Source organism: Phragmites australis, chromosome 6, assembly GCF_958298935.1.
Source record: "Phragmites australis chromosome 6, lpPhrAust1.1, whole genome shotgun sequence".
NCBI classification, from domain to species: Eukaryota; Viridiplantae; Streptophyta; class Magnoliopsida; order Poales; family Poaceae; genus Phragmites; species Phragmites australis.
The window spans coordinates 22287733-22315678 of NC_084926.1; the positions used below are offsets into that span (position 1 = coordinate 22287733).

General features: G+C 42.5%; 1 protein-coding gene across 1 annotated transcript; it reads left to right on the forward strand.

The window, feature by feature from the left end:
- LOC133922122 (DNA repair protein RAD50) lies at positions 1-27946 on the forward strand. Its single transcript, XM_062367309.1, has 27 exons — positions 1-368; positions 464-550; positions 891-1058; positions 1646-1821; positions 2012-2126; positions 3255-3483; positions 3561-3739; positions 3837-4007; positions 4313-4417; positions 4505-4612; positions 5226-5437; positions 5773-5865; positions 6430-6557; positions 14206-14320; positions 14414-14543; positions 14636-14845; positions 15570-15778; positions 17171-17372; positions 17901-18070; positions 18153-18477; positions 18680-18805; positions 18892-18944; positions 26625-26775; positions 26856-26918; positions 27032-27165; positions 27275-27403; positions 27592-27946. Exons 1-27 carry the CDS (start codon positions 246-248, stop codon positions 27629-27631), a joined length of 3951 nt encoding a protein of 1316 aa, XP_062223293.1. The 5' UTR covers positions 1-245; the 3' UTR covers positions 27632-27946.

Sequence of the window (27946 nt, forward strand, 5' to 3'; positions counted from 1 at the left end):
AGGGAAAGGAAACCTCGTCGCCCCAAGTCCAATAATTCAACCCTAAACCCCACGGAGAGGCCAAAAGCCCCCGAACGCGATTTCTCCCCACCATTTTCCTCCTGCTTCCTCCTTCCATGATGGATAGCGCCGGATAGCGTCCGGAACCAAGATTCGGGAGCAATCGCATCGACACCACCCGAAGGAGGCGACGCCGAAGGAGGAGAGGAGGGAGCCAAGGAAGAGGAGGAGGAACGGGGGGCAAGATGAGCACGGTGGACAAGATGCTGATCAAGGGGATCCGGAGCTTCGACCCCGACAACAAGAACGTCATCACCTTCTTCAAGCCGCTCACCCTCATCGTCGGCCCTAACGGCGCCGGCAAGACAGTGCGTGTTTGATCCCCCTCCCAATCCCAACTGATTGGTCCTTCCGGGATTGATCGATCTTTGGGTGGTTGTTTTTGCTGGTATTGTTTTTGCAGACGATCATCGAGTGCCTGAAGCTGTCCTGCACCGGCGAGCTGCCACCCAACTCACGCTCCGGCCACACCTTCGTCCACGACCCCAAGGTTGGTATTGTTGTTGTTCTCGTGTCGCTAGTAAAGAAGGGGTTTTACTGGATTTGGGGACAGTGAAGTGTGTCGATGCGTGCAAGTCTATTTGGATACCGATTCGGGTGGAACCGGAGAAGGTCTCTGGGGGCCTTGAGGATTTCGTTGTCTGCGAGTGTGGGCTCTTTGGTTGGGTATGGTCATTCTGGGGAATTGGTCTTGCTGTAGTAACTTTTGGGTTTACTAGGAGTTTTCGAATCAGCTTAGTCGAATTTGAGAACGGTGGTTAATGTGGATCAAAAGGCAATTCTGTAACCTGTTTGAGTTTTTTTCACTCATGTAGTCATGTACAATGTAGGTAGCAGGTGAGACGGAGACAAAGGGGCAGATTAAGCTGCGGTTTAAGACAGCAGCGGGAAAGGATGTGGTGTGCATCCGATCCTTCCAGCTTACCCAAAAGGCATCAAAGATGGAGTTTAAGGCAATTGAAAGCGTCCTTCAGACTATAAATCCACACACGGGGGAGGTCCTCAGTTTCTTCTTTTTTCCCATTTGGCTTTTAAGTTGCGCCATTTGATCTTTGCATTTCAACTTTATTTAATCTATTATAGCCTGTTATAACATCACTTGAGAGCAACATTTGTAATGTCTAATGTCAATTTTTATAAAAAAACCTAGGATAACAAATTGCTGAACAACTCATAATGAAAAAGCAACATGTTGTCAGCATACTGTCTACTAAGCTTTATTTGTGGTTTCTTGGAAGTAACTAAGTTGCTTATGACACTAAATATAACCCAGAAAATAACTCTTGCATCACTTTCTGTTTCCAACTATAGTCTCATGAAATTATTACTGTCAAAAAAGGCAGCTATCACATGTTGCTAGTGCCTGGTATGTTTTTACGGATTACAATTGCTGCTAGGCGGCATGTGAATAGTGTTTGATATCATTTCACTCTATATCAAAAGATAATGAAGTACTCTTATACTCCCATTGTATGGATGCATATCAAAAGTTATTGTACTGATGAAATAATGAAAATATCTTGTGAATCATGTAGTATCTAAAAAGACATCACTCTTTGATTTTAATTGATTGTTTTTATTACAGAAGGTCTGCCTCAGCTATAGATGTGCTGACATGGATAGAGAGATTCCAGCCCTAATGGGCGTTTCAAAGGCTGTACTGGAGAATGTTATATTTGTTCACCAAGACGAGTCCAATTGGCCGTTGCAGGACCCATCAACGCTTAAGAAGAAGTTTGATGACATCTTCTCTGCCACCCGGTACTTGAAAGCATTACTATTTAGTGGTTACTTAAGAAGATTAAGCAACACCAATTTGTTTTTCTTAGTTGAAACTATTTTCTGTTTTGAATTGCATGCACTTTGGATAAAGCTTACTTCAAGATCAATGAGATGATGTCACAACTCATAACTACCATTTGAATTCACTAATTTCCTTATCCAAGTACAGCTATACCAAAGCTCTTGAAGTTATAAAGAAACTTCACAAGGAACAGGCGCAAGAGATCAAGACTTTTAGGTTGAAGCTGGAGAACCTTCAGACTGTAAAAGACCAAGCGTACAAGGTACTATAATCTTTTGCCATCCTAGACTGCCACTGTATTTTGTTTTGCTTACACAACTGAATTCGACTGGATCCATGATATAGTAGCATGCGTATTTGCCACTGCACAACTGTCTGATTGTGCCATTGTAATTTCTTTTTCGTTATCTATGAATTTTCTGTTCTGTGAGGATTGGTCTGTCATTCTTTGATACAGCCTAAAATGATAACAACATTTTTCTTGAAAAAGAGGAATTATTAGGGTAAAAATCACACATAAATGTTCACATATATTTGACCAGTAGATCTTAGCTTTCAATTCTTAATAAAATTTGAAAACGAGTTGATTTATTAGTATTTATCGACTTCCACACATTCTAATTTGTGGTAGTGATGAAGATATGATAGTTCTTGGAAATTTTTAAACTATGCATGTTTGACAATTACAACAACAACAGCAGCAGCAGCCTTTGTCCCAAGCAAGTTGGGGCTAGAGAAGAAACCCACAAGATCCAACTGAAAAGATGATGAGAAAACAATAATGATAATAAAGGTACTAGTAATGGTAAAAAAATAAAAGTAATAACGGTACAAAGAGACTGATGCACAAGTTATGGTTCGGACACATGGATTGCTAATTTTCACGCACTTCTATCCATGGATAGTTCTTTAGGGATATTCCATTCCTTCAAAGAACTATTCACGAATAGAAGCACGTGGAAGTTAGTAATCCACATGCCAGAACCATAACAGTTAATAAATTGGAAATAAGTTTGACAATAGATTCGTATTTCTTAACTCGTGGAAATTAGTTTGGCAGCAAAATGATTTACATTCTACATAGTTTGCAAATAGTAAGGTCGACTTGCATTCTCCAACCTTTTTTTCCCATTTCCTACTCTAAATTATAAAAAATAGCATATAAGCGTTGGTGTATTGATAATCACTATTGTTATTGAATTGTCTCCTCTGTTGTTGTGCTTATTCTTACTCATATTTGCTCTTTAGTTCAGTTCCATTTCAAGGTAGTTGTGTAGGGAAAATGGTGTTTGCGATATTTACAGCCAAACTGAACATGTTATACACTTGTACTCCATGGAGTTTAGTTTAGAGTACAAACTGTTAAATTCATTTGAAATTACTTTCACAGCTCCGTGACAATATCGCGCAAGATCAAGAGAAGTCAGATGCCTCAAAATCTCAAATGGAGCAACTGAAGACAAAGATCCAAGGTATCGAGAACAGAATTCTGCATATTGAAACAAATTTGGATGAATTGAGAAGACTTCAGGGGCAAATTAGCACCAAAACAACTGAGAGAAGTACATTATTTATGCTTCAGCAGCAACAGTATGCTGCTCTTTCTGAAGAAAATGAAGGTAATTTTCTAGTTTGTATATACTTCTGCCTAATGGGTTTTGCCTACATGACAGTAGTTGACCATTGCTTCGTTCAGATACTGATGAGGAACTAATGGAATGGCAAACAAAATTTGAGGAAAGGATTGCATTACTGGAAACTAAAATCAGTAAACTAGGAAGAGAGATTGATGATGAAGGAACAAAGGGATCGTTGCTGTCCCAGACTATCTCTGATTTAACACGGGAAATAGGAAAGCTCCAGGCTGAAGCTGATGTAATCCTTTTTTTATTAACCTTTTGGCTGATTCCTCTTTCTGTGATTAACTGATAGTCACTGTAGTGGAGGTTAATTACAAGTTTATGGTTTTCAGGCTCACATGTCCATGAAGCAGGAACGAGACTCAGACATCAAAAAAATATTCACCAAACATAATCTCGGGCCAATTCCTGTATCTCCTTTTACAAACGATGTTGCCATGAACCTTACAAACAGAATTAAAGCGAGACTCTCGAATCTTGAGAATGATTTGCAGGAGAAGAAGGTTTTCTTTCTTCTATTTTGAATTGCTTCTGCTGTATATTCTTACCAAATCATTCGCATAATTAAAATTTCTATAGGGTTAGCCATGTTGTGCGTGTGCTTTATTCTGCATCCTTTTAGTTTGTAGGTTGTGTTCCCCTTTTGGTTTGGCATCTCAGTGGATGGATGCATGAATGTATGTCACGCTCTAAATGATTGCGCCGAGGAAGGATTCTACTTTATTTTATTGAAGGCGTCCGCCCCAGTACAGGCAGGCGCTTGATTATTAACATGTACTAAAAAAATCGGTTTTCTTTTCTTGAGCAGAAATCTAATGATGAACAGCTAGAGTTTTTGTGGCAAAGCTATCTGAAAGTAAATTCTCGCTACTCTGAAGTTGATGGCCAGATACAGTCTAAGAGTGAATCCATGGTTAGTGAAGGAAAGAATATTGTACTAGTATGCTGTGCCATATGCTTATTTTATATACCATTTCCTAATGTGTTAAGCACTTTTCAGTCAGGGATTTCAAGGCGCACAAAAGATAAAGAGAAAGAACGCGATGCTGCAGAAGTGGAGCTTTCAAAACTTAATCTGTCCCGTATTGATGAAAGAGAAAGACATATGGTATCTACTCATCCTTTTACCTGACTGTTGGAAGTTGAAACTGTTCATCGATATACAGATGCAATGTAGACCAGGATACAAATTTTTCACCTGGTTGTTCTGTAAAGTTCATCCGTTTGCACATTACTGACAGTTTTATCCAAAAAAATGAAAATCTATCAGCATTTCATAAATTTGAATATCGGATCCCATATGTTACTGTTTCTCAGCTGGTGGCTGGCTTTTTTCTTAGTGGTTCTGATTTGTGCTGTTAATATGCAAATTTTGAATTCGACTGGTTTGCAGCCAGTTCCTGCCTGGGATGGTGGGTACGGCAGCCTGTTCCCATCTGGATTCACTGCTCCGTCAATTTGAATTGAAAATTGGAGTGTTCCCAGGTCAAGATTGTTCTCCTGATACCCTCTGGGAAAACCAGCTACCAGCGGTAACTGGCCAGTTACCGCTGGGATTTAAAGGATTTTAAACCCTCAATTTATCACAACTGTCCAGAACTGTGCCGTTTAATGGCTTTTGCACCCTGCCACCTGTATTTCTTTACATTCTTTAATTTCTCTTAAAGTTATGGAATTCCTATTTTCAAGTATGTAATTTGTTATATCTTAATTTCAAATAGCAAATTGAAGTTGAGAGGAAGACACTTGCCCTCGGAGAAAGAGACTATGATTCAATTATAAATCAGAAACGGACAGAAATATTTTGTTTGGATCAGAAAATAAAAGCACTTCAGCGGGAGAAAGATAGCATTAATAGAGATGCTGATGACAGAGTAAAACTGGGCTTGAAGAAGGATGCGTTGGAAATCAGCAAGGAGAAGCTCAAGGAGATGCATGTTTCTTTCCTTTCACCTTTTAATATTTTCTGTATTATGCTTATGCTTGTTGCTCCTTTCGCTTCACAATATTTATCGGGAGCACATAGAAAGGAGGCATAATATTTGAATAGGATTGTGTCATACTTGAGCGGTTGTGCCTGTTAGATACAGTAGTAGTTTGTATATCTAATAGGAGCAAACATGATCCGATTCCATTAAATATTATTTTACATTTGTGCCTCCTTGGTATGCACGACGGGCAAATATTGTGAAATGTAGGCAATTCTAAGATTGTAAAATTCTTTCAGTAGTAAAAGGTTTCATATAACACTTGAATTGTAAAATGCAGAGTTAATGAGCATAAGGATAAAATCAGAAGTGTTCTTAGGGGGAGGCTTCCTCCTGAAAAGGATCTCAAGAAGGAGATCAATCAAGCCTTTCGGTTTGTTCTATATTACTCTGTTTAATATATTTTACATGTCTCGCCCAATGATTTCTAGTACATAATAACTCCTACCTAGATGTATGCATGCTATCAATCTTAATTTACTTATGCAAGCTATAGTTACAATAGCAGCTTTAGTTTCGACTACTGGATGGGTAGCAATAGTATCTTCAGTTGTGTACGCATCCATGTATCATGTGTATCTTGAATATTAAATCGATGCAAGCACACAAGTTGGTTGTAGACATCACAGAAGAATGCATTTGTGTATCTGTAGTCCACTCGATAAAATTCCTTGGTTTAGGCCTGCATGCACCCAACTTGTTGAACTGTTATGTTTTCATATCGCCATAACAAATGCTACTGTTAGGAGCAATGCTTGTGTATTCCATGGGCGAAAGGGCCAAGGTATATACATGTACAAGGTAGGTAAATAGACCTAAAATTTGCTAGCTAGGTACACATGTAACATATACTCTAATAACTACAATAGTGCATTTGACACTTTATATTTGTTATTTCTGCATCTACTAATGACACCATGAACTCTGCTTTACTCAGGCCTGTAGACAAGGAATACAATGATTTAAAAATAAAATCCCAGGAAGCCGAGCAAGAGTTTAAATTGGCACAGAGTAAGGTGTATGGTGCTAGAGAACACTTATCAAAGCTTCGAAAAGAGTTGGATGGTAAGATCATATATAACAAGTGGGCAAAGTTTTCTATACATAGATCAATAATAAAAAGCTTCACTATGTTTTGAAAATGGAAATATATTGGAGAGGAGTGGACTGTGGGTTTGACTTTAGCTTTTCTCTGAAAACAACCATATTTGAAACAATTGGATTGCTTTTCAAAGCCAAAGCCATTGTATAACTAGAAGCAAGTAGAGAGGCGCCGTGGTTTACGTTTTTGCGAAGTTGCAGCCTTCATCAATCATTGCCTCCACAATGCACCAATGCTACCACCAAACGAAGTCAGCTCCATGTTGAGCTATCACCACATGCTGATGCTGTTAACCATCGGCCCACTGCATATTGATGGCTTGACGCTCATGGCTGCTTTCTCGCTGCTACTGCTTGTATAGATTGGTAGTTTGTGATGTTGGCAAGTTCTGGTCCACAGCAAAGGGCACTATATAAGGGTAATATATGTAAAAAGCTATTAGGCATGTGAAATCATGGTCTAGTGATACTGGTAGTAAAAGCATACTTCTATATTAAAAACACATTCTTTGGTTTACGTCCTTAGCATATATGAGAAACATGACAACAGTGCTTCATGGAGTAATATCATAATATACGCTTTTCATTAGGATCCATAATACACTTAACCATGGTGGTTAATCTTGTAATACTTAAATAATAACCAAGCTTGGCTAAAAATTAACCAGGCAAACCTTCTACTTTGAGGCTAAAAATTATTTGTGAGGTCAAAACTAACTTTAGTTTGGGAGTTTATTTTTATCTGGGCCAATAGCTGAGGTAATTTCAAGTTGCTTTTGAATCTTGAGCTTTATGATCAGACCTTGATCAAAAGGCAGAAAAATGCATGCTCATTGCAGAATTGTCATTTGTGTTATATGTTATTTCTGAAACTAAGCTCATTCCATTTATTTATTAGTCTTGTTTTTGTCGATAAGAAACAATGCGTAAGTTACTTAAAAACATCATTTGACTTGGCAAAGATACATATGCACATGATAAATGTTTCTGCTATGTTGTCATCGTGTGGTTTTGAGGCTGATGTTATGCAACTTGCTTACCCAGAATCAGCTGAGCAACACCTCATTTTAAATATAGTACTGTTTGAAATGATATCGGATTCCTCAGTCAAAATAAGGATACATCATGGGGAATTGGTTTCTGATATGTTTCCCTACTATGGTTTTGAGGCCGATTTACTGCAATTTCTTGCTTTTCGTATCATTAGCATACTGTTTCAAGTAAAATATCATCTTTTAATAATATACTGTTTGAGACAATAAAGAGTTCCTGAAAAAAAGGGAAACCATAAAGAGTTGGTGCACTCAAATGTCGGAGAGTGATTGTTGTGTTGATTCTAATTCGTAGCTTTGTTTATCTTCACACAAAACATCTGAGCTATATAGCATAGCTTCAGCTAATCTTAAAAATAGAGCTTTAATGAGATAGTTTGTTCAATGCACCTTGCTACAAGTGCATTTCTTAAAGCCAGTGGCGGAGCCAAGATTTGATTGTTGGGTGTGCCTGTTGGAAATTTTCGAATCCAATATACAAATATAAAATTCGCTAAAAGTAATATATATTCTGCGCATAGGCGTAGAATAGCCTCGCTCTGCGCCGCGCACGTCCCGCTCGAGCCACCCACGCGCGCGCCATGGTCTCCAACGTGCGCGTTGCCTGGCCGATCGAGCCACCCGCGTGCCCCTGGTCTCCAACGTGCACAAAACAAATGAGCTAACCAACCAGCGCGTGCCACATCACCTATCATCCCACCCCACGAGTAAAACTTTTGTTGATTCAAATCTTTAAAAACCAATATCTCTCGATCCATAGATCCAATTTACGATTCGTTTGTTGGAAAAAATGTGCTTAACAAAATGATATCCATGAAGACTATATTTTACTAAAATTTTAGGATTAACAGAGTTACATAACATAGTTACAACATGGTAGACACTCCAGTTGCAATATGAAGAACACTACAGTTATAACATAGTGAACTGTATTGTTGAGTGTTGACTAGTTACAATATGGTAGATACTTTAGTTACAACATATTGAACACTACAGTTACAACATGTCTAACAGTACAGTTGTAATATTGTCAAGTAGTGCAGTTGCAATATGGTTAAGCAGTACAATTGTAAACATAAAAAAATTAAATCAAATCAATTGTATCATGCAACTAAGAGCAGTTACAACATGTCTAACACTGCAGTTACAATATGTCTAACATTGCAGTTACAATATTGTGTTGTGCTATAAGTAGTGTTTCTCGACAGTCCTTCGGACCTTGCTTTTGTCTCTTTCTTGATTATTTATAGTATTAGCTAGTTCAACAGATCACATAGTTTGTGTTCCTTCTAAATGCTTCAGTGTTGTATGTATGTGGTACAAAGTGCAGTCTTCCAAGTTTTTTACTTGCATCTTTCTGTGACTTTGTGTCCCAACACAATTCTTGTTTTTCGTCTCTTTGCATGTGTGAGTTGACTAGCATGAATTATTAACTAGAGCAATTCTTTTGTGAATAATTGTGGCAGGTTAGAAGAATAGAGTTTTATGCATTCCAAAGGGTACTTACACAGAGATATTAAACCAGTAAACTTTCTAATGGGTCATGGTCGTACAATTGCAACATGAAAAAATAAAATCAATATATTATAACACTACAACTGCAACAGAGTAGACAATCTAATTACAACATACTGAACATTGCAGTTACAACATGGTGACTGTAGTGTTGCATGTCGATTAGTTACAACAATACAGACACTCTAGTTACAATATGGTGAACACTACAATTACCACATGTCTAACAATACAGTTGTAACATGGTCAAGCAGTATAGTTGCAACATGAAGAAATAAAATCAAATAAATTACATCATGCAACTAAGAGCTGTTACAACATGTCTAACACTGTAGTTACAACGTGCATATCAAAACTACATGATCAAGCAATACAATTGCAACATGATGGTAACTACAGTCATGTTGTCTGGACTGTGCAATGCTCATACACTAGCAACAGCAGCTCAGATGTAGAACGGACGGGTAGCTCAGATGTTAGCTATACCTCATGGTATTCTTTTTGTTCTCTAGATAGCGGCAGAACAAACCTTATGGTTTTATTTGAAGGATCACAGGTAGTTGCAACATGAAAAAAATAAAATCAATATATTGTAACATACAGTTACAACATTGTAGACAATCTAGTTACAACATGGTGAACACCATAGTTGCAATATGACAAACACTATGTCTGTAGTTGCAACTAACAGTATGCATGTATGCAGAGAATCTTTTGTTGATTCAACTCGTTAAAATGCAATATCTCTAGAGCCACATATCCGATTTTCGATCCGTTTGAAGCATATTGTTAGAAAAATGTGCTTAACAAAATGAGATCCATCAAGACTATATTTTGATAAAGTTTTAGGATCATAAAGAAGTTACGTCTATGTAGTTACAACATGGTAGCCTCTCTAGTTACAACATGTAGAACATTACAATTACAATATGGTGAACTGCAGTGTTGCTTATCGAAATACAATATGTAGAACTAAGTTACAACATGATAAACATTGCAGTGTTGCAGTTATAACCACTTTATGTATGTAGTTGCAATCACTCTATACTACATGTTGTAACTCGTCTATGCACGTAGTTGCAACTGGTTGCAATCGCTGCTCACAGGATGGGAGCGTGTCTGGTCATCCAGTGGACCCACGGGTGGGTGGATGGGAGTGAGCTAGGTCAGTGGGGCTGCCGCGCGCCAGAGAAACTTGTTGGTTGCTCGGTTGAATGCTATTCTGTGCCTGTGCGCATGCTGCATGCACGCTGCGCATAGGCATAGAATAGCATTCCTGTATATATATATATTCTCAACATCGTAACTTCAACAAATAAGTTTGAAAATTGCGAAAACTATAATATAAATAGTGTTGGAGGAAGAGAATGTCTTCCATGAACAAGTACGACGAGAACACACTCACACAAATGGCTCAAGGTTGGAGAAGAAGTGGAGAGGAAGGAACACCAAATATATTGATCGTCAAAAAATTCCTTTTCTGGTCTGGTGGCTAGGGGTCCGTATTTATAGCGCCATTCGGGGTATAAACATACAAGTATGCCCCTACAGAAATAATGGTACAAGTTACCGCCATATTGCAGGGCTCATGACGAACTTACATAGCTCGAACCTTGGTAAAAATTCTTTTATCCCTACATAGAAGATATTATCTATTATGGCAAATACAGTGGTGCAAGCAACTGTAAGGGTGTAATATTGAGCCGGTCGTCAATTACGGCACGGTGCTGCACTGTTCCGGGTGTCAGGATAGCCTTCACTTACACTGGCATTAACTGCCGGTCACTTCGTTTCAGATGACTACAGGGGTGGTATTTCTTTGCTGATATTTCCTCCGGAGGCTAGTTGCCTCCCCTACCTGGAGAAGGAGCGGCTTGATGAACCCTTATGACCTCCGGAGGTCGTAATCCCGATGGGGAGGGCTCCGAAGGGGCTCCAGTCGGCGACTTCTTGGTAATGCCTGTGGGATGGGGCATTTTCCCCAACAAATAGCCCCACAACGGTTTTGCCAGAGGTGAAACAAATGGCTAGGCCGGGGGAGGTGCTCTGTGACCCCCTTGGTCCTTAGCTGCGGCTAGGCTCCGGAGGCAGGGCCCTTCGGAGTGCCGATGCCTGGGCCGGGGGAGGCGGTCCACAACCCCCTCGGCCTTTAGCCGCGACCAGGCTCTGGAAGCAAGGCCCTCCGGAGCCCCGTGGCGGTTTGTCGGAGGTGAAGTCGATGGCTGGGTCGGGGGAGGCAGTTCGTGACCCCCTCGGCCCTTAGCTGTGGCTAGGCTCCGGAGCTTCGTGGCGTTTGCCGATGGCTAGGTCGGGGGAGGCGGTCCGTGACCCTCTCGGCCCTTAGCCGCAGCCAGGCTCCGGAGGCAGGGCTCTCCGGAGCCCCGCGACGCTTGCCGGAGGTGAAGCCGATGGTTGGGCCAAGGGGGGGGGGGGAGGGGGGTGGCGCTCCGCGACCCCCTTGGCCCTTAGCCGCGGCCAGGCTCCGGAGGCAGGGCCCTCCGGAGCCCCGTGGCGCTTGTCGGAGGCAAAGCCGATGGCTGGGCTAGGGGAGGGGGTTCGCGACCCCCTCGGCCCTTAGTCGCGGCTAGGCTCCAGAGACAGGGCCCTTCAGAGCCTCGCGACGCTTGCCAAAGACGAAACTGATGGCTGGGTTTGGGGAGGCGGTCTGTGACCCCCTTGGTCCTTAGCCGCAGCCAGGCTCCGGAGGTAGGGCCCTCCAGAGCTCCACAATGGTTTGCCAGAGGTGAAGCCGATGGCTGGGCCGGGGGAGGCGCTCCGCGACCGCCTCGGCCCTTAGCCGTGGCCAGGCTCCGAAGGCAGGGCCTTTCGCAGCCCTGCGACGGTTTTGCTGGAGGTGAATCCGATGGATGGGTCTGGGGAGGCGCCTTCGCCCTTAGCTGTGGCCAGGCTCCAGAGGCAGGGCCCTCCGAAGCCCCGCGACGCTTGCCGGAGGCGAAGCCGATGGCTTGGCCTCGGGGGGGGGGGGGGGCTCCGCGAGCCTCTTGGCCCTTAGCCGTGGCCAAGCTCTAGAGGGAAAGCCGATGGCTGGGCTGGGGGAGGCGGTCCGCGACCCTCTCGGTCCTTAGTTGTGGCCAGGCTCCGGAAGCACGGCCCTCCGGAGCCCCGTGGCGCTTGCCGGAGGCGAAGCCAATGGCTGGGCTAGGGGAGGCAGTCTGCGACCCCCTCGACCCTTAGCCACGGTTAGGCTGTGGAGGCAGGACCCTTCGGAGCCCTACGACGCTTGCCAGAGGCGAAGCCGATGGCTGGACCGAGGGAGGTGGTATAAACGTATAAGTATGCCTCTAAACCCTAAACTCTAGTACCATTCGGGGTATAAGCGTACAAGTATTCCTTTACAGAAATAACGGTACAAGTTACCGTCATACTGCAGGGTCTAGAACTGATCGAACTTACATAGCCCGAGTCTTGGTAAAAACACTTTTACCTCTACATAGAAGATATTATCTATTATGGCAAATATAGTGGTGCAAGCAACCGTAAGGGTGCGATGCTGAGCCAGTCGTCAATTGCGGCATGACACCGCATTGTTTCGGGTGTCAGGATAACCTCCACTTGCACTGGCATTAACTATCGGTCACTTCGTGTCAGATAACTGCAGGCGTGTCCTTTTTTTTGCTAATATTTCCTCTGGAGGCTAGCTGCCTCCCCTGCCTGGACAAGGAGGGGCTTGATGAGCTCTTATGGCCTCTAGAAGTTGTAATCCCGGTGGGGAGCCTGGAGCCTTAGGGCTTTGCCCCAACTGGCGGCTTCCTGGTAATGTCTGTGGGTTGGGGCATTTCCCCCAACAAATAGTCCAAATATGAAATTAATTGTCGAATTTTAGAAATTACAATACATCAATACTAGACTCAGTGTCTCAGTGAATCTACAACATCTAATTCCTAAATTTTGCTGATTAATTGAACATTGAACATTGCAAAGGAAATTGCAATTTTGCTGATTAATTGGTTCTTGCCTCTTGGCTGGGCGCTTATCACAGGGTGCTGGCTGGCGGCTGCTGGCTTGCTGCAGAATTGCAGAACTACAGACTGCCCCAGGAAGGAAAGATTCAGATTTGAGGGCTTGCGGCACAGAAACAATCCTGCAGAAGTAAACTGAACCCGACTATTAAAAATGAATTAATCCGAGCAAGAGGATAGGGTTTCCGTACCAGCGGCAGATACAGTTAATTGAAATCTGGATATATGGATTCCATCTCCACGGCAGTCCGGTTGAGGAGGAGGAGGAGCACGCTTAGCAAGCGAGCAGCAAGCCAGAAAGAGAGCCCGCATGCTTCGATTGCCCCTGTGCTTGCTGGCTAGTGGCTTGCCCCTGTGCTGTTGTGCATTGCGGTCTACGGTCCGGCGCCCCGGTCGACCCCTCCAGCCTCCACTGCTCCAGCCCCTTCACGATTCACGAATGCACAGTGCCGCACTGCCATGGTCCAGCCCCTCCAGGATCAGCCGCTAGGGATGGAGAATTATATTCTACTCGTTTGGACAGCCGTTAGGGATGGAGAATTGGGGAATTAGCCATTGGGGATAGGGAATTTATTTAAGGTTAGATAGAGAGGGGATGGGGATTGGGAAAATGGGGATCGGGACCTTAGCTGAAATCTGAATCGTTGTGCGGTCGAAGTCGCGCACGACTATACCAGGTGCCAATGTGCGAGTATGCGACCAGGTCTAGGCTGTGAGCTGGACGTGGAGGGAGATGTGGGCCTTTTCCTGGCCTGGCCGTGGGCTACTGGGCTGGCTACTAGTAAAAAAAACTTCAAAGTAGCTCCGCCCATGCTTAAAGCAATGTTATCACTTTGGTGCCTACTGTTATGCTGTAAGCACTTTATTTTATACAGTAGCATTTTTGTCAAAAAACTATGGAGTTTGTTTTATGTAACGAGTATATAGTATATACACGAGATAGTTCTTTGTGATAAATAATGTGCATTTAAAAACTGCATGTTGGTTTATTTGTCTATTACTTAAATACTGTGCTATTCTGTTGACCAACGTGTATTGCCATTCATAATTAACGTTTTCATACAGGAAAGAGAGGGCTTCTGGACTCGAGACTTCAATCTATTTCTCAGATTTCTGCTGACATTGACACATTTCCCAAAGTTCTGCAAGATGCCATGAAGAAAAGAGATGAACATAAAAGGTTGATATCAGTAATTTATACTATTCTGTCGAAGCTATTTTGTTTCCTTGAGACACTTAAGTTAAATGATTTCTTCCATATGCCCATGAGCAGAAAAGAGATTTATGCAAATGGAATGCGGCAAATGTTTGTACCTTTTGAACAAGTGGCTCGTGAGCGTCATATATGCCCATGCTGTGAACGTGCTTTTACACCTGACGAAGAGGATCAGTTCATAAAGAAAGTAGGTGATGCAATAATCAAAGCCTTTTCTTTTTGTTAAAGAGTTAAATGATGGACTCGTTTGCTGATGTTACTTTCTGCTGGCCGTCTCAGCAAAGGACACAGAGTGCAAATACTGCTGAGAAAATTAAAGATCTGGCAATGGAATCGTCAAATGCTGAAACCTTTTTTCAGCAATTGGATAAACTCCGTACAATCTATGATGGTTATTTGAAGCTGGGTGATGAGGATATACCTTTAGCAGAGAAGAACTTGAATCAACTTTTGGCGGATGAAAGCCAGAAGGCGCAGACATTTGATGATGTTAGTTTTCTGTTATTGACACCATCCGCTTTCAATTCTCACACAAAATAAATTGTAGATAGCATTGCAAAATTACTTAGCTTTTTTTCTCCGATCAAAACAACTCCAAACTGGAATATCTTTGATCTCTATTATGCGTTCTTATAATGATTCCAAGTGGTACTGTTAGCATATGATGAATAATGCCGCATTGACTGCTTGTCTATTTTGTTTCTTGGCATCTAGGATGAATTTGAAATTGATTTTTTTTTTGCAGGTTTACTTAACTTTATGTGTACATACATGATTTTTTGACAAAAGTTTGAAACATTTTAACATGCTGAATTTGCTAATGAGGATGCCGGAATCCCTGGATATGAAATCCTCACTCTTTTTAGATGGGAGCACTACTTTTTGAGAGAAACATGAGCCGAGTCTTTTGCAACTACATTACAGCTACATCATTTCTTGACAAATAAGACCTTTTTACTTTTTTTCTTTCTCGAACGCGCAGGAGAGCTGCGTGTCATTTCATTAAAAGGAAGACCTTTTTACTTTTAATTAGCTGTAGCAGATGTATCATCATTAGCTATAATATTCTTTTATTGAGAATGCTTTATATATTATATTTCAAATTTTATGGTGCCGTTCCTATGTTGCCCTGTTTTGTTTTTTTGTTCCACGACTTCTATCTTTAGATAAAGGTAGTTTCATTACAGCTTCTATGATCGGTACCTTGTTGCAGCTTGTGGGTGTTCTTGCCCAAGTTAAAATGGACAGGGATGCAGTGGAAGTCTTGTTGCAACCAGCTGATACTATTGACCGCCATGTACAAGAAATACAACAGCTACTAGAAGAAGTTGAGGATCTTGAATATAAACTCGATTCTTGTGGCCAAGGTGTCAAATCTTTGGAGGAAATTCAGCTTGAGCTGAACTCCGTGCAGAGGACAAGGTATCTAATTCGGGATATGTTCCCAGTGGCATGCTTGCAGCTCAATATGACTTCATTATAAAACCATGTTCACTAATTTAGAAACACTTTGTTCAAGGTACTAAGTTCATAGTATATTTTGGTGCACAATGGATCATAGGGGATAGAAAAGTGATATATTTTTTCACCTTTTGAGCCCCTTTTAGTTTGCTACATATTATGGCAAAGAACATAGCAATGGAGAGGGTGGGTTGTTTTGGACCCAATATAATTGAGTATAGCAATCCTGTGGGTGAGACTTGGATCGGGTCATGTCAGCAAAATCTAAAGAGACACTACCTCATCTATTTCTTTTTAGGCATATATCACGTGTATGTGAGCAACTTCATTCTTGCTTTAGCAGCATTATATCTTGCTCGTTTATCTTTAGTGCCACTGAAGAAATTCAAGAAGGCACATTCTCACATAGATTTTCTTTTTTGATAGAACATAAATGGTTCGTATTGACATTATTTAAATAAATTGTTTCATTTTGATATTCAATTATTTGAATTCATACTCACGTGTTGGCCCTGCAACAAAAAGAAAAAAAGAGCTTAGGCTTCTTGGAATTGATAATAAAAGATTAAATTACTTTTCGGTTCGAAAATAATCATTGGAAAAAGTGGGCAATCTCATCAATCTGATCGCCATAATTTTGTTACACAGACCCCTATTTTTTGCCAGATCCAGGGGGACATTGTTCACTTCAGGCTAATAGAATCAAGGAAGATTTAAGAACTGAGCTTCTAGAATGGACAATCTCAGTTTGCCCTAGTTAAATCTCTTCTGTTAGTGACCTGCTGGCCTCTCTTTTCCCCTGCCTCAGAGTTTCCACCTTCTTTTGGGTTTTGTATAGTCTTACTTACTTTTATCTTTTAATATACTTCTCAGGAGGGGCCTCCCCTGCTGAGTTTACCCCTTTCAAAAAAAAAGGGGGACATTGTTACATGATGTGCCTGAAGTGATTTTGTTGGCTTCAATATTGATGTACTGAACATACTGTTGAATTAAGTTAGTGATGACAATTAATGTGTAATTATCACTAGAATTTTTGTAAAGGATGATGCATCATGCACATGCACCATCATGTAGATAGTGCTATTATGTCCCAAGACAAATTTCCATTACAGATTTGTAACTAGTGATCCGTATTTCCGTTGTCTACATACAAAAATGAGCACTCAAACTCATATAGTTTTTCAGTTATGTTTTGAGGCTGCAAAATTATGTGTGGATGCTACATACTAAATGATATTTCTTCAAAATATCCTCTTTTTCACGGGGAATAATTTTTCAACATCAACCTTGAGGTGCCTTTTTGACTTATGCTTTGTAGCTCCATTATGTCTGATGTGGCCATCTGTCTGGCAGGGACACATTGAGTATCGAAGTGGATGATCTTAGGGATCAGCACAGAATGCTAAATGATGATTTGTCAAGTGCTCAGTTGAGATGGCACACTGTCAGGGAAGAGAAGCTAAAAGCTTCAAGTTCGTTGCAAAGATTTCAAAAAGCTGAAGAGGAATTGGTGCTTCTAGCTGAGGAAAAAGAACAACTGATCATAGAGAAGAAGGTACTCACTGATTTTTTATATCTCCACTATCGGTATCGGTTGGCTACTATTTTCTTTACTCAAATGTAGTTCATATATCTTAGTGTTACAACATGAGCAAGCTTAGATGAGGTTGCGCTGGACCCCTGCAGCGCGATGGAGCTGAGGACCAGTAGCCACACCGAAGGGGCAGGGGGGAACACCATGGCCATAACACTATCACGGGGATAGTTTTGCTAGGGCTAGGTCTCTCCCTCTCGCTATCCTTCTCGCCCTCTCTGTCTAGCACATGACCGGGATGTGGTGGTCAAGTACCTTGTCCCCGTATCTGTCAGGACTATCTCTTGAGGTCAATTTACGCCACAACATGTTCACAGTTGTGATGGTCGGTTTTGACTTTGACCCTAAAAGGCATGTTCTTATTAATCACATTGTTGTTTTCTGTTGTACACCTCTGTTTTGTCATATGTGCATCAATATCATTTTAATTCTTGTACTTATGCATGGTGGTATAATACATGCCAACTCTTTTATTTCTTAATGATTTAGCTTTTAGAAGAGGCTCTTGATCCGTTGTCTAAAGAGAAAGAGAGCTTGTTGCAAGAGTATAATGCTTTGAAGCAAAGGTTCGATCAAGAGTATCATCAGCTGGCAGAAAGAAAAAGGGACTCACAGCAAGAACTTGATGCACTCGGAAGACTCAATATGAAGATCAAAGAGTATAATATCTTTTTTTCGATTCCTCTGCTTCTCATTGGTCATCTTTTACTGCTTATCCGTAACCCAAAAACATCCTCTCAGGTACTTGGATTCAAAGAGAGTGGATAAGCTTAATGAATTGCAGGAAAGGCATTCTCTTTGCCAATCTCAGTTACAGAAATGTGTGGCAAGAAAGGAAGACGTATCGGCTGATTTAAACAAGAGCAAAGAACTATTGCAGAGCCAGGGCCAGTTGAAAAGAAACATTGATGACAATCTCAATTACAGGAAAACAAAGGCTGAAGTAGATCGACTTACTCGTGATATAGAATCACTGGAAGAGAGGGTGCTTTCCATAGGCAGTTTATCTACTGTAGAAGCTGATCTGAAGCGTCATTCTCAAGAAAAAGAGAGGCTTGTTTCGGAGGTATTGTCTATTCACGACAACAATTAAGTACAGTTGCCTCTAGTATGATGGCATAATCTTCTTGTGATACTTCATCTTCTTGTGATACTTCTGTAAAATAAAGCATCTTCTTTGCTGTGGAGATCAAATGTTTAAATTTGAAAGAAATTTTACTCGTGTAAAGTGGACATCGTGAAATGGATTTGTGTGGATTTGCTTGCAGTTTAATAGGTGCCAAGGAACACTTTCTGTATATCAAAGTAATATTTCAAAGCACAAGCAAGAACTTAAACAGACACAGTACAAGGATATCGAGAAGCGATATACCAATCAACTTCTCCAACTTAAGGTAGATGGCATGGTATTGCAGTTTCAGTTTCAGTTTCTGTGACTCCAAAGTATTTTTGCTTGATCTAAGAACTGATGTGGTCGCAGACAACTGAAATGGCAAACAAGGACTTGGACAGATACTATGCTGCTTTAGACAAGTGAGTACCTTGCAGCATCTTTCCATATTTACATCCTATTTAATTCTCCAAGAATTTTCGCTGATTTCCTAAGTCATTGTTTGCTTCACTTAAATAAAAACTGTAATTTACACCAATTACTCCTAAGTCTTATTTCCTAAATAAGCATTGAAGATAAACTTGTTTTCCTTCAAAGTAGCAATAGCCTGAAAATATGCGATTTACACCAATTACTCTTAAGTCTTACTGCCCAATTATCAGATCAAGTTCTATTGTCGGAAATTGCCTTATTAGTCATTTATTTTGTGTATGTTAAGCACATTGCGAATTGAAAACAAGGCACCACTCTTATTATATTTAATGCAAATTTTGTTTATGTCTTTATAGATCCACTTTTCAAGTTTAAATAGACATGAAGCGCCTAAGTCCTAACTACTTCATACTAGGAACATAGGAAAGCATGCTTAGGTGTCCAAGCAAGCTCAAGCTCTGGGCGTCGGCATTGCCTTGCCATCGGGGTGTATGGCATCTGCCTTGAGCTCTGTGGTGTCGCCTGGTCATGGTAAGGCGTCGCTTTGGCGCCCAGAGGCTTAAGGCGGACACCATTCAACAAGCTGAGCATGCAGGTGCGCAAGAAAAGAGGCGTGTGCGCCTGTGCGGGAAGAGGAGGGACAGCCGTGCGGAAAGAGGGAGGGAAATAGAGGGAAGGGGAAATAGATCGAGGGAAATAGAAATAGAGATGGAGGGAAGGAGGCGGCGGGCGGATAGACCTAAATCCGGTGGCAGTGACGGCGGGGCGGGATCTCAGCACGAGCGCACCTTTAGAAACAGAGATGGAGGGAACGATCTCCTCCGGTCCTTCCTGTTTTGCTAATATGCTTTCTCGGTGGCTCGGCAGGGGTGGGATCTCCTCCCTATTCTAGTCTTCTCGGCGGCTCCACGGCGGTGTGATCTCCTCCATGTTTTTGTTAGGAATAACAATTTGTATTCAATGATAGACCCAATAGGGTAATATATAGAATACATGACTCTAATAACGTATACGTAAAGTTTAAGGACTATTCTTAACGCCCCCTCATGTGCAAGGTATATGTAATAGTGTTGCATTTGAAAGAGTGGACACTGAGTACTAAACTTAGAAAATATAAAACTAATACATCCAAAAAATCTCTCTTCAAAGCAGTCGTAGAGTGGAACCTTGATAATCCTGTCGAATCAAGCTGAAGTGCAAAATAAAGCACAAGAAGAGTTGTGATGAGGACAACAAAAGAGTGCCCTTGGTCAAGAATCGCAACAAAGCGATGACGAGTAGCAAGATGACAAAAGAAATTATCACTAAAGCTTAGAAAAAACCAAAATGATAAAAGAATTCCCTAGATCAAGAATTGCAAATAAAGCAATAGCGAGTAGCAAGACAACAAATGAAATTGTCACTAAAGCTACGAAAAGACCTAGATGTCACTGTTGCATCAATATCGATGGGAAAATATTAGGTAAACAAAGACTAAATTTAGCTAACCACAAAAGAAATTGATTAATTGATGAAGGAGTATGTGGATTCGCATGGTATAAATGAACTCAAAGAGATAATGTTATGTGCGTGAATAGTAATCACGTACGTGAGCACTGAACACGTGCATGAACAGTAAACACGTGCGGGAACAGGGAGGTTAGAATAGATTAGTTAGTATATCTATTGGTATGTTAGGATTTGAATTGATTTGTTTAGAGATAAATTTGGTAAGAGATAAGTTAGGAGTTGGATTGAATTATGACTGCTTGGAGATAAGTTAGGAGTTAGAATTGAATTAGGATTGTAATTTCCTCTTTCTATATAAAGGGGCAGCCAGTACATCTTTGTAATCAAGCAAAGAAGAATTAATCTAAGTCTACCTCAATATTCTAGAGCTCTGCAATCTATAGTCTAATTCCTCTCCTAGCAGCCGACGCGGTCCGGCTATCCTTTCGGCGGTGTTTATCATAACGTTTGGCATCAGAGATACTAGGTTCCGACTCCGGCGAGGGTTCTAGCTCTCAGGCCGTGACACCCTAGCTAAGGTGGTGGCCGAATTGCAGAAGAGCATACAACAACAAATTGGCGATTTGGCGCAGGTGATGGCTGCCATGTCTTCGCAGCTATCAGTGCTTGACAAGCGTTCGCTGGACACTGCAAGACAATTAGTTGCATTGCAAAGCGGCACGTCGGCCAGTACAGTAGCCCCTCCACCGGTGGCAGCCCAACAGTAGCAAAAGCAGATGGCCAATCTGCCTTCTCGCCTCTCGACGGTTGAGAAGGTTGTCTAGTCGTCGCCACCGCCTATTGGCTTTCTTGAGCCCAAGCAGGAGCACCACGGTTTCGTCAAGGCTCTCAACACCGTTCCGTAGCCGAAGCAAGAGACGTCTTTCGTGTAGCAATCGCCGTCGCCACAGAAGCAGGAGGCGGTGTTCGTGCAGCAGTCGTCACTGCCGCAGGCGCAGCAGGAGACGGTGTTCTTGCTGGTGTCTACTCTACCTGCGGTGGTCGTGGTGTCGCACCGGATGGTCACTTCCACAAAGGGCTGCACGTTGGGTGCCATGGCGATGCCCAATGTGGCTGCAGCAGCACCCTGTTCTGCCAAGTCCAAAGGTTGCAGCAACGTGGGGCTACCAAAGGTTACCGCCTTGGCCGCCACCATAGCTCGAGGATGAGCTGTCTTGCAAGGAGAGGGCGTATTTGTTATGTGTATAAACAATAATCGAGTATGTGAACAGTAACGAGTACGTAAACATGTGTGATCAGCACGAGATCAGGGAGGTTAGGATAGATAAGTTAGTATATCTATTGGTAAGTTAGGATTCGAATTGATTAGTTTAGAGATAAGTTTGGTAGGAGATAAGTTAGGAGTCTGAATTAGGACTGCTTAGCGATAAGTTTGGTAGTAGATGAGTTAGGAGTTGGAATTGAATTAGGATTGTAATTTTCCCTGTATATAAAGAGGCGACTGGCTTATCCTTGTAATCATGCAAAGAATAATTAATCTAAATCTCTCCTAATATTCCAAGTCTCCCTAACCTATAGTCTAATCCCTATCCTAGCAACCGACGTCGTCTGGCTATCTTCTCAGCGGTGTTTATCCTAATAGACTGAGACTTGTATGTGGATGCAGCGGAAAACAAAGACTAAAGCTAGACGCAAGAGCAGCTAAGGATAAGACTCAAACAAAAGGATTGGTAGCACCAAAGCACAGCAGCGGCACCACACCGCGGCTAGCACAACAGCAGCGGCGGTAGAAAAAGCTAGCAGTATGTAGCAGCAGATTGACAACCCAATATCCACCAAGAAGCAGGCTACCAGAGTTCGGCCCATAAGCCCAGCCAACAAGAGAAGCAAACCCACACGTGACTCCACACGACAAGACAAGCAGCAAAGTAGCACAACCGCCCCAAGAGTGTGGTTACGAGCAATGACAGAGCACGTGGTGACAAGAGATCCGGCGGCGACGTGAAGATCCATGCCAAAGGAAGACGACGGGATCCAAAGGGGAGCCGACGACTGATCCAAATGGCGGCAGGTCGAAGCCTCGATGGTGGATCGAGCGAATCCCAACTCCTCCCGAGTGTGATCCTCTTGTCGGATCGAGCGGGAGATGACGAGGAGCACCCCAAAAGCAGCGGAGAGCAGCTAGTGGCGGTGCTTGATGAATCTGACAGGCAGCAGTGGCCCCTGACACGGACAAGCGGAATCGCGACTGCGGAAAGCCCAATTGATGGGCCGGTGGGCGAGAAGCGACGATGGAGAGCCGTGCAGAGGCGCACGACGACGTGAAAAACTGGTGGAATGACGACGGACCCCAGTGACGACGGCGTAGACAGTGGCCGACAGTGAAGGGGCTCCGAGAGAGCCGACTGGGGGCGGGTGGATCTAATCGAGGGAGGGTTAGTCTGATGGGTGGGGCAGGCGGGAAGCTTACTAGCGATGGAAGAAGCTGACAGACAGTGGAGAGAGAAGCTGACAGGGAGAAACTAGTGGTGGGTGGGCTAAATCAGAGCGAGTTGCGGCGTTCCAAAAGAAAACCTAGCTCTAATACCATATTAGAAATATCAACTTGTATTCAATGATAGCTCTAATGTGAGCAATATATAGTGTACATGAGAGAGTATAGGAAAATGACTCTTAACAACGTATACGCAGAGGATAAGGACTATTCCTAACAGTTCTGATCTTCTTGGCGGCTCGGCGGCGACATGATCTTTTGTCTCTTGTTCCTTATCAGCGACGGCCGAACAAGAACGGAGGTAAGTAGTAGTGTAGTACTATACTAGCTCTTCTCTCCTGTTGTTTACATATGAATGAGCATAACCTTGCACAGTTGCACTACGCAGAAGTAGTACTATACTAGGCTACTAGCTCTATGCAGAAGTAGTACTATACTATACTGGGCTACTATACTACGCAGAAGTAGTACTATACTATACTAGGCTACGCAGAAGTTGCACCTTGTGTAGCTTGTTGCACAGGAGAAGAGAAGAGAAGTCACAAGAGAAGAGAATAGAGCTCAGATCATTGACACCAACAAGGTAAGTATATGTGCTGCACCGCTACTAAAATCTAGAGCCAATGTAGGTTAGGATGTGTGTATGGTGTCACCTCGCCGCGCGCCTTAAGAGCCTAGGTGGCTGGAAGGGGATGGATCACTATGCCTTGCCTTACCGCCTTAAAAACCATGCAGGAAAGACAACTAATGCATTACTATTGTAACCCAATGTGCTAGACTTAAAGGAAGGCACACATAATATGGATGTAGAATTATCATTCGATTGGTATTAACTATTTGAGCTGGACATGGTACTGATTACTTGCACTTTTGGGTGAACCATAATGTTGTTTCTCTTTCCCCTAGCTTAGTGGTCGACTCAACCCTCTTCCACTCTTTATAATGGTCCTAAACCCCCCACGAGGAACCCAGACCTGTGTCAAACTCCCCTTGACCTTGAGTATGCGGCTAACTGTACTGAGGTCGGGGTTGCCCTCGGGAACATTGTTAATGATATGCCCTAGAGGTAGCCCTTTAAGATGATTGTATTGCTTTTGTTTTTACGACTTTTTCCATAATATGTTATTTTGTTCGTTGACTATGTGACTTGTTCGTGAAATCCGTTATAAAGTGATGTCATTCTAAATGATTCTTGGTCTAATATAATTGTGGGGTACTTAAAGTTCATAGATTAGCATATATGTTGATTGATGATTACGTTTCATGGATCATGAATATGAGATATTGATTCAATATAGCCACATGTTGGTGAATATAGTATTCATGGTGTTCGGGTGACACTGCATGGGATGCTGTTGGTATTTATGGTGTTCGGTTGACGTGGCACGAGATGTTGTTGGGATCATGATAGATAATACTTAGTGTCATCAGTTGGTCTAAAATAGTCTTTGTGGGATCCTTAGACATGAGATGGTCATTGCTTCCGACATGTGTGATAATGGGCAAGACAATGTTGGGATTATGATTGATAATACTTAGTGTCATCAGTTGGCTTAAAATAGTCTTTGTGGGATCCTTAGATAAGAGATGGTCATTCCTTCCTACATGTGATAATTCACTAGTGGTTAGGTATCCGTAATAACTATGTAGTAATAAAGGTAGCTTTCAGTTTTTCTGAAAAAGATGCAAGATACTGAAAAACTAAAAGCTACCTTTATTACTACCGCTCCTGCTGCCACTATGCCTCCCCTCCTGCTCTGTTGGGGACAGATGATGGGGAAGGCGAGAGATAGCGAGTTGGCGTTAGATCTACGCGGGCGAGCGGTGTTGACGGGCGAGCATGGGCAAGCTCTGGTGGCAGGGAGGAGCAGGAGGGTGGCTCCGTGAGATCTGGGGTGGGGGCACGACACCAAGTGCGCGAGGCCACCTCTCTATGCGACCGGCTAGGGATGAAAACGAAAACGGTAAATCTCGGTATTCCAGAGATCGGTTTCAAACTTTTCCGACCGCAGAAGCTGGAAATGATATATCGGAAAAACGAAAATAGAAACGAGAAAACTTTGCGGAAACGATTTAGGTTGTTTCCGATCGGTTTCTAGTTCTTCTGTCTTGGATCGGGAATTACCGCCAGCAATTCTCAGATCTACCACATACCCGGATCTTCCTCCTTTGTCACCCTCGCGCACCGCTACTACTGCACCCTCTCGCCATGGCAGCCCATCGATGTGGCGCTTGATCTGGAGACATCGCGTCGAGGACGTGTTGCATGTCGCTTCGATTTTTTTGCTTTGGCCCGGCGCGGCTCGTGCTGTGCCGGCGCTTGAGTGGCTTGGAGGCAGACGACCACGACGGGCTGCAGCTGGCCTTGGGTGGAATGAGGGCGAGGTGTGCCCGTGACGGGATGCAGATGAGCAGGTCGGTGGCTGCGCCATTGCTCCCCAGGCCCCAACCCACCTCTCATCGCGATGGCTCGACGAGCTCGATCAGAGCTCCCTCCTAGCGTGTCTTCTCTTGTGAAGCATCATGGTGCGAGTGATGAGCTGCTCGGCCACGTCTGCAATGAGGTCAGCGTGGTGTTCTGTTTCATATGTTGATGTAGTGATTAGGCTAAATGGGTTTGGGGGGACTAATTAAGGTAGTTGATTACAGATATGAGTACACCTAATGGCTAAAGCTACGGTTCAGTACTTTCGGATTTGAATTATCGATTCCCGATCGATATCGGCATGTTTTCAGCATCGTATTCGTTCTCGGCATTATTGTTATCGACTTCGTTTCTGAGCGGAAATATGAAACTAAAAGTGGTTTTGGTCTTTTCCGATCGTTTTCGAACCGTTTTCATCCCTACAGCCGATAACTACCTGGAGTGGAGTGGGCAGAAGAGGGCTGTCATGCCTTGTCTCTGCCTATCGCCGCTATGGTGCTCCAGCTGGCACTAATGAAGAACAAATGAAGAAGAAGAGGGACATACAAGTCTTTTCACGTCTAAAAGTGACAAATGCGCAAGATTTCTTCTCTCATGTGGCATTTGAGTAAATGAGTTCGGGAGAGTGGCATTTTGGAGTCTGCCACTCTTTAGGGTGAAAAAATTAATTGCCCCCTCATTGGTTGGTGGTGACTATAATGTCACTGTTATCGATCCTTGGTGATTTTGCAGATGTGTTGCAACACAGTGTTCTACCGCATGTTCTGCTCTGTGACAGGGACATGGGCAAAGTTGTTGTTTGCTTCGATGTGTACTTTTGTTAACTTGGGCTTGTTGTAGGCACTTCTATATGAATGAATCCAAATTATTGGGCCCTATTCGCTGCAAAAGGGCCCGGTTTCCTCCTTTTTTAATAAAAAAGTCAATACTGTATAAGATATAATATCATAAAGCTAATCTTCACAATTTTTCTTGCGTCTCTTGAAGGCAGGTGTTTGACATTTCATTTGTCCAATATCATATATAATATATTAAGGTTTACTCCCTTTGTTTCAAAATCTAGGGCTGTATTTCACTCAGACTGATTAGGAACGTTTGAAATCAAGAAGAGAGAGAGTGGACGTGTTAACTTATTGGTAGATTTAATTAATTCTTCAATGCTATAATCAATTAGGGTATATTTACAATTATCAGATACACACTTAATTAGATTTTTTTGAGGGGAGTAGTTGATGATACATAGATGCTTGTTTTTGCTTGCAAATCCACTCTTAGCAGTTCATCTTAAACTTTTGTTGCCAGGGCTCTTATGCGGTTCCACACCATGAAAATGGAGGAGATAAATAAAATAATCAAGGAATTGTGGCAGCAGACATACAGAGGCCAAGATATTGATTACATAAGCATCAATTCTGATTCTGAGGGTGCTGGCACTCGATCATACAGCTACCGTGTATGTTAAATTAGTTATTCCCTGAGTAATTAAACCACTTTCTCGAATTTCTGTTGCTTAGTCCTTCTGCACTGTCTTAGGTTGTCATGCAAACGGGTGATGCTGAGCTGGAAATGCGAGGGCGTTGTAGTGCTGGTCAGAAGGTAAAGCCTTCTGTCTTCACAAACTTCAGCTGCAGAGCATCTCATATGTGGCTAAAGTTTAATCAAAAGGCTTTGTTGCTACATCTTACAAAGTTATCTCCACTGATCTTCAGGTACTTGCTTCTCTTATAATCAGACTAGCACTGGCGGAAACATTCTGTCTGAACTGCGGCATATTAGCTTTAGATGAGCCAACTACAAATCTAGATGGCCCAAATGCCGAGAGCCTTGCTGCTGCGCTGTTGAGGTACTCCTTTAGGCAACAGTAACTGACGATCACTATCAGGTGGAGTTTGTAACGGAACTAACCTCTCTCTCTCTCTCTCTCTCTCTCTCTCTCTCTCTCTCTCTCTCAGAATAATGGAGGCCAGGAAAGGCCAGGAGAACTTTCAGTTGATCGTAATCACTCATGATGAGAGGTTCGCCCATCTTATTGGCCAAAGGCAGCTCGCTGAGAAGTATTACCGAGTCTCCAAGAATGAAAAGTAAGTGCATGCACTGTTCTGGATCCTTAAATCCAGATATCGATTGTTGCTCAAACCATCGGCATTCTTACTTCGAAAAAAGCTAACAAATCTTATACTTGATGTGGCAAATACAAATTCTGAAAACAAAAACATCTTTCATTTGTGCTTTTCGCCGCTACTGATTCACTTTGGACCAAACCCTGCAGCCAGCACAGCATAATTGAAGCTCAAGAGATATTTGACTGAAGGCTGAAGCGGCGCCGTTCATTTTTGTGAAGGATGGTGCCGAAACAAAGATCAAGAGAGGAATGGGCGACAGTTAACAAGTCTTACGGTTTGCTACTTAGATTTGCGCGTTTGGTTCTTGCGGCGCATGCTGGGGTCGATCCCATTGCACCTAGATTACATGTAGCCTGTCATTGTTGTATATAATCTAGAGGATGGACTGTATACACCAAATGCTGCTGATTGCAACTTTGACAACATCATGTAACGTAATTTAGCGTCCGCTTACCTTGTTGAGATATTGAGCAATTAAATTGGACAAGGCCCTTACATGTA

Coding starts and splice junctions, on each gene's coding strand:
- LOC133922122 (XM_062367309.1), top strand. CDS start 246: ATGAGCACGGTGGACAAGATGCTGATCAAGGGGATCCGGAGCTTCGAC. Junction 369..463: donor CTAACGGCGCCGGCAAGACA/GTGCGTGTTTGA, acceptor TTGTTTTTGCAG/ACGATCATCGAGTGCCTGAA. Junction 1,059..1,645: donor TAAATCCACACACGGGGGAG/GTCCTCAGTTTC, acceptor TTTTTATTACAG/AAGGTCTGCCTCAGCTATAG.